At 35.0% G+C, this 12,643-nt stretch overlaps 1 protein-coding gene across 1 annotated transcript in view; it reads right to left on the minus strand.

The window, feature by feature from the left end:
• Nucleotides 1-3,397: 3,397 nt before the first annotated feature.
• Nucleotides 3,398-12,643, minus strand: part of COX10 (cytochrome c oxidase 10) — a 29,727-nt gene continuing 20,481 nt past the window's right edge. Inside the window, exons 5-7 of the mRNA XM_010271666.3 lie at nucleotides 5,857-5,982; nucleotides 4,144-4,247; nucleotides 3,398-3,989 (exon numbers count right to left, since the gene is read on the minus strand). Of these exons, the coding sequence (XP_010269968.1) occupies nucleotides 3,598-3,989; nucleotides 4,144-4,247; nucleotides 5,857-5,982 (622 nt within the window). The 3' untranslated portion in view covers nucleotides 3,398-3,597. The remainder of the gene's footprint in view (nucleotides 3,990-4,143; nucleotides 4,248-5,856; nucleotides 5,983-12,643) is intronic.

Below are 12,643 nucleotides of genomic sequence, written 5' to 3' on the forward strand. Positions count from 1 at the left end.
CATCCAATGAGCGAAAGGTTTAAGGCAACCTTGAAGGTTGCTTACATTAACGGTCATTAATAATACCGTTTTGTTCTGTTTACCAGTTGGATTATAAGTGGGGAGTTTCTGAATTGAGGAATTTATTTTTGAAGGTTTATAAGTGGGGAGTTTCTGAATTGAGAGTAAAGGAAAAATGTTTAATAAAAATTTCAGAAAAAAAAGTTCGCTTTTTTATAGACAATATAAATTAATAAATTAAATTATAAATTACAAAAAAAGTATTAATATATATAAACAAACAAAGAATAGTGACAAGATGAATGAAAGAGTCAACTAAGATGGTTTAATTATGTAAATGGATGGCTAAAAACTGCATTAGTGAGTTGATATTCAATTATTCATAAAGGAAAATGGCAGAACATAATAATGGTACAGCCAACCCACTTCCATATTGACTGGAATGGGTCTGGCCCGCCTTCATGAGGAAAAACTAAGCCAGATCAGGAAGAGCCTAAATAAGAACTAGGCCCTTTGATTAAGACACCACCCACCCTTAAGGAACCAACTCCTCCAAGGCTCATTATTCCCCATAACCATAAGAAGCTGCGAATCCAGAGCCACGCTTCTCAAGTTGAACTATATCCTTTGGCTTTTTGTGGCACAAACATAGTCCTCACACTTTAGTGGTTACGCCAATTAGTCTTGATGTCATGTGATTGCGTCAGGCTAACGATATATCTTTGTGCATCTAGTCCTCCATCACATTTACAACCTTGGTGAACTCACTCGTTAAGGGTCTGTTCTCACGTCTGACATCTGAAAGTGCAATAGTTATATTAAAATGTATATTGAATTTTTCTTTCCTTTGAATTCTGAAGGTTTGTTCTGAATTTTGAAAACTGTCAAATGTCCATTTTCACCCTATATATGAGAACTTTTATTTGTGTTTTGGGGGTATTATTAGAAAACAAAAAGTTATAAAATTCCACTTTAAGAAATAAGATATAAGAGGAAATGAAAACCCATATTCTTCTTGAAGTTATAAGATTCCTCTTGAGAGATAGGAATTAAGAGAAAACGAACAATGCCCCAAGTCTAATTGTACTTTGGGTCAACCAATGTTATTTCTACTAGTCCCTCTCCACATGGGCCCTAATCTTTTCACAGAACAGTTGAACCCTGACCCATCTGACTTTCAGACCGACCAACAGTTGTGAGACCCTCAAGGTCTAAGTTCCCATCGTCCTTGGGGCACCATTGGCCAACGCCCATCCATATAGATATCAACAATATCAATGCTAAGAGGTTGAGCATATTATCAAAGAGTTGTTGGAAAAGGGGCATATACAAACGAGCAATAGTCTTTTTTTTTTACATAGCCTATAACACTCTCAACATCATCATTAAGGATCAATTTACAATATTGCTCATTGATGAGCTACTTGATGAACTAGAGGGTGCCATAGTCTTTTCAAAGCTGGATCTAAGATGCAGATATCACTATATCAAAGTTCACCATGAGGACATTCACAAAATGGCTTTTCAAACTCATGATGGACACAAAATGGCTACTTGATGGGCCTGCAGCTCAATCATTAGCCAGTAACAAGCCCAAGCCCATTCCGGCTTGCCTCTCTAATCCTCGCATAAGGTGTAGTACACCAAAGAGACACGTTAGACAGTCCATTAGACTATTACAAATAGAACGTTGGAGTTAATTATAGTGTTAGGTCTTTAAGGATATAAGCCAGCTAGTGGGACTGTGGGAGGAATAAAGTCTCTTGAGTCGAGAGATCATTTTCTCTGTAGGAGGCAGAGCCCCCTCGGAGAGGCTGCTGGGTTAGACTGTTCCAAACGCATGCATATATGCAAAATATCATTTTTTTAGTATTAAAATTCTTCAGAATTAAGAGGACATTGGGATTTAGATAAAACTTTTTTTTTTTTTTTTATATTTAGCTTTGTATATTTGTTCTAACTTTTTATGGTTTATTAATATTTTAATTAAATCAGATATCCCAATCCAGATACGTAAACAAATTGGATTCAAATAATCAAATCCATGTTTTATGTATCTATCAAATTGGATATACCCCAATCCCAGTCCTACTTCCTGGCAAGGTTTTAAATTTCGCAACGTATTGGCCGATACGAGTCGAATTTACAGTGTTTCGTATCACAGGGATATACCCCTATCTAAATCCAAACCTGATATGATCCATTTGCAGTCCCAGTCCTACTTCCAAGCAAGGTTTTAAATTTCGCAACGTATCGACTGATACGGGCCAAATTTATAGGGTTTCGACTGATACGGGCCAAATTTACAGGGTTTCGGCCGATACGGCCAAAGAGTTCCAATACACGGAACATGACTAATTACAGGGTTTCGTATTTTTTCATCTATATCGGGTCAAATTTAATTGCCCTCTTCTTTTTAAATTTAAAATTAATTTATCTCTTCTCTCTCTCTCATTAATATCAAATTTAAATTATCTCTTCTCTCTCATTAATATCAATTTTAATTAAGTCTTAAAGTTTGGAACGTCACTGAATGTTAATATAATTTAATTAAATACTGATTTAAGTTACCATTGATTACAACATTTAATAATGTCATTAAATGTTATTTAAGTGAAATAACTTGTTAAAAATCACAAACCAAATGCAACAAGTTTTGAACCCAAGTCATTTGCTTATAACAAAAATTAATTAACCATTATGCCAACATTAATTACTTATTAGAAAGACGTTTTTTATACTTAAAGTCATTTGCTTATAACAAATGCTATAAATTTGATTGTTGATATTTATATAATAATAAGATGAATACAAGTTATATTGATTTATTAAAAATTAAGGTATATATTAACTTATATACATAATAAATATTATCTAATTCTATATATAATAAATATTAACTAATAAATAATTTCAAAAAAAAAATATTAACTAATAAATATTAGTATATATACAAACATTTTAGTTCTTCTATTATTTTTCAATGGTTACTAATTATATCCCGATACTTTATATAAATCATTTAAAGAATGGTTTTTATGTTTAAATAAATTAGTTATACTCGCATAAAACTCATTTTTATTACTATTCATATTTTTAAAGATATTTTTGAATTTTCTAGTGTATACATGCGTATCTTGATTTTTCGTCTATATCTATACGTTTCCAAACCGTATCTTGATACGTCTCTTAAAATTACCTTTCCGATAGACCTTGTGCTTCCGATACTTTAAACCTTGCTTCCAGCTGCTACCATTTCTTTCACAAACCACAAGCACAACAAAGTGCTACTTATAAATTCACAATTAGAGAATGGTTGCATGGAAAAATGTTACCCCTTGAATAGCTGTTTATAAACAAACTCCTATATTTTACCATGGGAGAGAGAGAGAGACGATGATCAAAATCAGAATCTTGTTTTCTCTATAATGTCCACAAAAAGATGTAAAGATCCATCAACCAACAAAGCACAGCTTAATCCTCTCTAGCTCTGAAGCAGAAATTCTTCAAAATTTATTTTATGCCCAAAGAAATTACAAGAGCAAACATTCTGCTATTATTTGATTATAAAAATACAAGCAATAAATATCTCGTAGCTCATGAATCAGGGTTAGCATATAGAGGCGCAGGCAAGAAAGGGAATGGAGCAACAGATGCAAATGCAACAGGTGGGCGTGGTTGTATGCCTGCATGAGACTCCCTTTTTGGCCTGTTCCAGCGGATACTATTCTCACTTTCCTCTGCCCAAGTTTCAGATGATGCTAACCCCAGTAGCACACCTGGATTCTTTTCTGTAAGGCCTTGCTTATCATCAGTTTTGCGATGAAATAGAAGCCCAGACATAAATACAGGAAGATACAGAAGACTGGCATGGAACATCTTTCTTGCATTTCCAGTTGTGCGGTCTCGGTAAAATGATACTGCCCCAGCACTAATTGCAAGGGTAAGAAGTGTTGATTCAAGACAAAACCATCCTGAAGTCATACCCCCTGCATATAGATTTGCATCTAAGAAGGTTAGATGGAAGGAATCATGTATAAATTTCTCCCGTCTGCAATCTGTTGGTGTCTTTGTTAAGGAAGAAATAATTGGATTTTAATCATGTCACATAGACAAAGCATTATGTTAGGCATTGTAACTCACAGTCATAGGCTAAGAATCCCAATGGAAGCAGATATAGGCAATTCCTTAATGCCACCAAGGCAGTTTTCTGACCAGAAGGATCGGCAAGAGAGAACATTCTGAACCTGTAAATGCAACATATGGTAATAATCAGTGTTTTAAAAGGGATACAGGTATGGTTATTTTGTGGAGTGCGCCACACCGGATAGACGTAACGTTTATGTTGCAATCAATTGATAAATTAATCTTTAATGTGATAAGCATGCATATAAAGTGAAAATAATATTAATAGTCTTTATTAAAGAAATCAAATTTCATCTCAAAACATGGCAAATCATCAATATCCGAAGACAATAGCATTTTAAATCTATCAAGTTCAATATTTCAAGTACAAGATTATAATACAATAAACACTTAATATAAAGCAATTGTATGTCAAAATTATTGACACCTAAAAAAGGTTATAATTTTATTCTAAAATACAATATTTAAGAAAAAGAGGGTAATTGCCTTTAATCAAGAATAAACCACAAGCTTCTTGCTTTTGAAACACGGGGCAGAATATAAGTAGGCATAATCATCAAGTTCAGGATTTACATATCGGGATCTGCTGCTCACAAGGCTATGTACAAATGGCTAGTAACCAATCACGAGTGGACACGCTAGTCTTCCGTACACATGGGACACACACCCATTTGGGTCCCAGGTGTACAGAACACTGGCGTTTCACTTGTGATTGGATATGTAGCCCATCATACATAGTTGTGCAAGCAGCAGATCCAAAGTCTCACATATGAGCTAATTATCCCCCAATCTTCACACAAGCCTACACCTACAGCCACCTATTGGCAAAAAAGGGACCCTGCAGCATAGCTTTGACCACCCATTAGGACTCTTTCACATATAGGAAATATCCTATGTCAATAAACCAACCTTGTTTACAATCCTGAACATCTAAATAGGTTTTCTGGATATTGGATATTCCACAACATTCCCCACCACAATTTCATACGAGCTCTTGCAAACATGGGGTCTGACAGGTTTGAGGAATCCTCGTTAAGCTTAATAGGATTGTGTTTTGGGCATTCAGTGGATCCATCGGTGAAAGGTTATCAGATTTCTCACAGGCACTAGCATAGCTATCCAGTGTCAATGTCAAGTCTTAGGCCATTTAAGGGGATTCCTCTAATGCTAATGGCTTCGCATAATCAAACAACAATTGAATTGGGGGGGGGGGGGGGGGGCAAAATGGGGAATTTGGACCTAATTCTCTATTTATCACATAGATGTGTATTTGGATACGGGTAGCTATGGCTAACTAGTGTCTTCTGGGGTTAACACCTCCTTTGTATATCTCTTGTTTCCCAATTAATAAAGCACTATTTCCAATTAAAAAAGAAAAGGAGTTATATGGTTGATGAACCTGCAGGTTTGAGAATATGGAGGGAGTTTTCTTGTATAAGGATGTTCCTCATATCAATAGGTTTTTTTTTTTTTTAACTTTTTATGGAAGGAGGCTGTCTCATTATTTATATTTCTTGTATACTAATGTGCATCCTCACATGTACACAACATACTTTGTCTTAATACAAATATAAACCAGTACCTTCCAAACATCTGAAAAATAAGATGTAATGGATTAGAGAACCATTAAATTATTATTTGATACCTAATTTGAAGGTCCCTGATTCCATATATTATATTCAAGCTAAAAATTATAGCACGAATACATACCCTCCAGCAGCATAATCATTACGGCACAAGTATGCAAGGGCCATAAAATGAGGTATTTGCCAGAAATATAGAGCAGCTGGGAGAATCATCCCATTAATTGTGAGTTGACCAGAAGCTGCTGCCCACCTAGAATACAAATCACAAGGAAAAACACGCATCCTATGTGAAAATCAAGCAGCAAGCATGCAAAAATAAATAAATAACACTTTTGAAGAATAGACTTCAAATTGAAATGTTAATACCATTCACATTCTAACAGGAATTAATGATTTCATTAATAAGATCAATCAGTACGGAATTCAACTTCCATTAAAGAACCCAAAGGAGAGAAAATATTCAAAGGATTTCATCAACAAAACCAAGAAAAGATATTGACAACTATGCACTATGCAGACAAAAAATGAGTTAATACTTTGCCCAAAGATGTAATGACAACAAGAGAAAAGATTTCACGGGAAGAAAGAAAATGCCAGGTTGCCCTGCCAGTATAGTCCATTTACATCTCAGACCAGACCTAAAAATCTAGCCCCAGAATTATTGCCCAAATAATCTTTTCATCTCCTTTCCCATGAGGGAAATTTTAGAACAGCAACGAATTAAAAGATCTTGTCCATATTGTCCATACGGGTATGGTATATAAACAGATCATGCAGTGAATTCTGCATAATTGTCACATCTGTATATGAAGATATGTGGAATTTAAGCTACCAGTCAACCATAAATTCTGCTCCATGTGATTCCCTGGATGTCATGGGAATGGCACCTTCTTGGACTCTGAAGAGACAATATATTCATGCCTAATTGACCAGAGCATTAGTCTTCTCTTAATAGTGGGAAATTCCTTACAATCCCTTTCTTACGGTCTTTTACTACTTTTTTTTTCTTTTCTTAAACCAGCAACACAATCAATAAGAAATTTATTAACCAAAGAAAAAAGAGAAAAAAAAAACAAATACAACAAATAAATCCAAAGATTTCATACAAGGAGAGCATGGGCCAAAGCACCATAAAAAATCCTAATCAACCTAGAGCATGAGCCCTTAACCTGGGATTGCTTCCCTCCTATGACAGACTTTACCTTCAAATTTCCCATCTATCAAGGCTATCAGCAAATCTATTAGCCAACTTTGGAATCAAACTGAATGGGCTGTTAATTTTAGATTTCATGAGTCTTTCCTCTCTAATATAGTGCTAAAGTTTCAATGGGCCATCAATTATAAACATCCATCCACTAATACCCCCTGGGAATCAACTTCACTACTAGTTTATCCAGACCTAGAGATGCAACCAAACTTAGCTTGTGTAACAAATGTAGGCTCTTTTTTTAAAAAAAAAAAAAAATTAAGGGGTAGGGGATCAGAAACAGAAATCAAGGAGTTTTATTAATATAAGAAGGATAAACTCTCCATCAGTCTTCACTGCATAGATTGAGAAGAGACATTATAGACAACCTAAGGCTGACTCATCATAGACTGCTTATGGGATTGAGCATGTGATAAGACAGGATTTCTGCTCTTAGAGAATCTTCTTCACCTGTTCAAGTCCATGTATGCCAGAAGACATCCACATTAGCTCACCCGTCTCCCCTACTACTAAATCATTTTTTTAGGGATTAAGAATTTAAGACCCTAACATGGAATTATTTGGGCTTGCCTCAAGGGGCTTGGTACAATGGCAGCTTGTCTTCTAGAATTAGGAATGAAAGATGTAGCATCAAATTAACTATTTGAAATAATGCAATTGAGAAAGAAATAATGAAATAAAAAGCTTGGCATGCTTGAATATGTTTTGTATGCTATTATTTTATTTTATTTTTACATTTTTCTGTTTGAATATGTTTTATATGTTATGTTTATGTATTTAAATTTGAGTTAATAGGCTTTTTTAAAATATTTAGTTTATAATTAAAGTTTGATTTTTTTATTATACTATTTTTAATATTTTCTTAAATTTATTTTGAATTTTTTTTTACTTTTTTTGCAATTTTTTTATTTTTTCTTAATTTTGCACCTTACACTTTTTTGCGCCTTACACTTTCATAGGAAGAGAATATAGTTCCCCCATATTCCTACGAAGGTTGCATTCCAACTTGAACTGCAACATCAGGGAAATGTCTCAGAAAGGGTGATTATGGAATGTGTTGTGTTATCAAGAAAGGGAGACAGCAGACCACATATTCATTAGGTATATTTTTGTTAGTAGAATTTTTAAGTACTGTAGCTAAATTGCATCCAGTGCCACTCAAGAAATGTGGAGGAGCACTTGAAGGGGTGGAATATTGTAGCAATGGGGGAAAAAGGAAAATCCTTTGGAGTAAAACACCCATTATGGAAACATGGGTATAGAAAGAAAGAAACCAATAAATATTCGAGAATAAGACGACATCACAGGAAGGGGTCATTCATAGGGATGCAGGTACTTTACACTCTTCGCTGGCAGCCCACAACAGTTCTATAAGATTCTGCATCATGCTTTCTTCATGATAGCACACTGTTTGTATAGAACTTTACTAGGGAGATCTTGGTTTGGGCATTTGTAGGAGTCCTTGTTTCTAGCATGTCTTGTGTATAGTCTTACTCACCTTCTTATGTACATGACCTATACTTGTATATACTCATTAGGGGTGATCATGGACTAGTCTTAGCACCAATGATAAGGGCTTTAAGCTAGACCCAGGGCCAGCCTGGCCTGCACCCCGGACCAAGATTGCAAGCCCAAGCCAAGCCCTACACGGTAGGGGTGGCAACCAGCCGAGCTTTTCACGAGCTGCTCGAGATCGACTCGTGAGGCTCGCAAGTCGGCTCGAATATATATATATATATATATAGAAAATAATATATGTAATAAAAATATTATAATTATTAATTATTATAATTCTTATTTTTTAAATATCAAATAAAAAATATTTATATATATAACTTTTTATTTTTGTAAAATATTTTTTCTCAAAATCGAGCTCGAGCTAAGTCGAGCCGAGCTCGAGCTTGATCTCGAGCCTTGTAGAATAGTCTTGAGCCGAGCTCGAGCCTCATACTATTCGGCTCGGCTCGACTCGAATCCACCCCTACTACACGTGGCCTAGGCCGGGGCTGGGGTTATGGGCTTTCTAGGCCTAATGAGTAATGACTTTGGGCCCATGAAATCAAATAATAAAAATTTATTTATTTAAATTTTTAAATTAAATAACATGTAAATATAATGCATGCAAAAAAAATTACACAAGGCCTATGGCACAAAAAATAAGGCATGGACCTCATTTAATTGCTAGGCTTGATTTGGATTGGATTACCTATCCTTTTATAGATGAAGGCAAGGCTTCATTCCCATTCTTGAGCATAGTGGGACTTGGAATAACGTTAATTAGTTAGTGCAACCATTGATGTTTTCCCAATTTCGACATTGCTTAGGGAGTTAGAATGAATACTTTGCCTTCATCTATATAAGGCCTTCCTTAGGAGGACAATTCTCATACTTGAACTGACTCAAGTGTTGACATGTTTCAATTCAAAAATATTTATTTATATGTTAAAATAAAACTTAAAACTTTTATATTTTATATAAAATAATAAACGCTTAATATAAAATTAAATATATTTGTGTGTGTGTGTATATATATATACATTGCGAGCCAGGCCGGGCTTAAAGTATTAGGCCCAAGCTTGGCCCGGAATTTTCCAAGTTTGATGCAGGCCCGAAAACTTGCGGGCTGGATCGGGTTGGGCCAAGAATGATCACCCCTAATACTCATAGTAGAATCATAGTGTAATTGCAGAGCTCTGGGTTTGGCTTCTATCTTTTTTTGGGTATAGTTGGGATATGCCAACAGAAGTAAGCACAATCTCTAACCCTTCTTTTTTCTCTTGGCCCCATAAAAGAGGAAGGAAAATGTGGAGATGCACGCGAGCAGCATTGTTATGGACAGTATGGGAAGAAAGGAATGCCAGGATCTTCCAAGAAAAAGGGAGGAACAGTCAAGCCTTGAAGGACTGCATTATGCCCAGGTCAATACATTGGTTAAAGACTCTAGAATTATTTAGCCATTTCTCTTTTACTGATTGTTGGAAGGATTGGAAATTCGTAGCAAGCTGTTCCTCCTACAAGGAAAGGGTATTGACTAGCTGGGTCCCCCCTCCTCTTGGTTCTTTGAAGCTGAATTTTGATGGGAGTAGCCAGGGTAACCCGGGTCCCTTTGGGATGGGAGGTGTACTGAGGAATGAGGCTGGAGAGGTTGTCTTACTCTACTCGAGCCCTTTAGGTGTTGGGAACTCTATCCAGGCAGAACTGTCTGCTGCAATACAAGGAATACTTCTTGCAAAAGAAGTGGGCGTGGAGCAGCTTCTGATTGAAGGGGATTCTAAGATAGTGGTGGACTTGTTAAATAATCCAGAGGATGTCACTTGGGGCTACAAAAATAAGTTAAAGAAATTCAAATGGCTGACAAGAAATATGTCTATAACAGCACAGTGGGTTGGGAGATCAGCTAATGCATTTGCAGATGTCTTGGCTAAACAAGGGATAAATAGGGAAACATTGTTCTGGGCACAACTGTAACTTTTGTTTTAACATCAACATTCATGTAATTTCTGTTATAGTTCTTGTATTTGCTGTTAGGAGAGGCGACACCTCGCACCTCTAAAGGGATTTTCTTGTAACCAATCATTAATTTAATGAAATGAATTTATTTATCAAAAAAAAATCATAACTCACAAGTACAATGCTATAGTTTACCTTTTCTCAAACAAAAAAAACTCTCATTAGGTTTCCACTTTATGTGAGGAGAAAAACCACCTAAAGATTGTTTATAAAACTTGGCTGATTATGGTTCCATGCACATCATTAATTCATAAACTTCTAACAAAATCTTGATTCTGTGTGGGGGATGAAACCATCTACAGCTTTATTCATAATAATTAAAGAAGAATCTATTTGTCTGTCCACTCCTTGTGGCTTTTCTCACACTAAAGAGGAAATATGCACCAAAATTTAGAAAATTCCACAGTAAAGATATACTTGGTTTATTCTGTTCATTTACACTTCTAAATCAGAACCAAAAGGTTATCTTTACTCATAGTAAACATGTAATTAGAAGAATGTTTATAAGATATTCTGAATGGGAACTATCCAAATACTAAAAAAACCCAGTTACTAGTCTAATTGGGTAAGTTATGCTATTTGAGAAATCTAACAAAATTTTTTCCCACTAAGACATTGATACAGCCATACAGGAAGTAGGGATTAAACTTTCCATTTCCTAAAATTCTGAACACAGATATGGGTACAGGTATCCCATGTAACATGCTTATCATTTAAATGTAGTTTCTGAAGTTATATGTCATTTCTTAAGACGTGTGTCTTGCCAAATTTAATTATGTTTCAAACATGTGCAAATATTTTCATAGCATAATTTGTTAAAACATACCTGATACCACTTTATATATTTTAGATGTGTTTAATGATATAGAGTACATCTTGATGTATCCATGCACTATTTGGTATCATATCTAATAAGTATTCGATCTGATGTATTCTAGGCATGAACAGCGGGTATCATAGCTTGGCACCCATTTAATTCTTCTCTCAAGGCCCTTATTAGGCTGCTAATCTCTCTTAAAGTGACCTGTAATGCCATGTGCCTTGACAATTGTTCCTTATATCACACAACTCAATAATCACCTTCCACTGCTGTGTTCCTTAATTGTTGTCTTTACCTCAACCTTAGGACTTGTAGGACAATCATCAACTCTTGTAAAGTCCCCAAAGCCTATAGAGCTTAAATATAAAACCATCACAGCCCCATGGATGTCTTTAACCACACCTCTAATACCTGAATTGCCAGGGTCCCAAGGAACATCCATCAAAGTTGAGCTTTAAATGGTTTTTATTTGGCAAAGCACCATTCCTTTAACATTCTGGTTCTAGCCAATACGTGCTATAACCTATCAACCTCTAATAATGCCATTTTTTATAACAAATAAAAAAAATAATGTCATTTGTAGAAAACTGCACAATATTTTCAAAGATTTGACCCAATATATTACTTTTATGGTGATGTTTTCTATTATGGCTTTCTTGGATAGCGACTTCTTGCATTCCTCTCCTCTCAAACCATCCAAAGAATAGTAGCTTTGGTGCATCTCCATAGAATTTTGCCCCTTTTTCTAGCTGGACTGAAAAAGGAGGTAAAAAAGATACTCCTTACATCTACTTATCAAAGAAAAAAAAAAACTCCAAACATCATCAAGATGGGATCACCTGCTACCAAAGAGAGCAAGAAACCACTCCCAAATGCTAAGTTCAAAATTGTCTCCCCTCCTAAAATTCACCTACATTAAGAACTCCATGAATGTCCAAAGAGAATTCAGAATTGATAGAAGCTCAATGTCACCCAGCTGATTCCTGTAGGACCAATCTGTAGCTGCTACAGTGTTTTAAAAGAAAAAGGTGCAAAAATAGAACAAGGGCCATTTTGTGCCCGAGGCGTAAAATACACACCTTTTTGAAGCAAGGTGCAAAAATGCAAAAATTTAAAAATAAAATAAAAAATTACAAAACAATTCAAAAAATAGGGCAAAATTTTAAAAAGTGCAAATTATTAAAATATTAAACACATTACTAATTAAAAATACAAACTTAAATATTAAAATAAATGATTAAAAAAGCCTATTATCTCAAATTAAAATACATAAACATAACATGTAAAAAATATCTAAAATAAAAAATTAAATATAAAATCAAGCATAACATATAAAACATTTTGAAGCATGTAAACTCTTAACTCTTTATTTTT

This window comes from Nelumbo nucifera, chromosome 6 (assembly GCF_055504915.1).
Source record: "Nelumbo nucifera cultivar China Antique chromosome 6, China Antique-T2T, whole genome shotgun sequence".
Taxonomy (NCBI): Eukaryota; Viridiplantae; Streptophyta; class Magnoliopsida; order Proteales; family Nelumbonaceae; genus Nelumbo; species Nelumbo nucifera.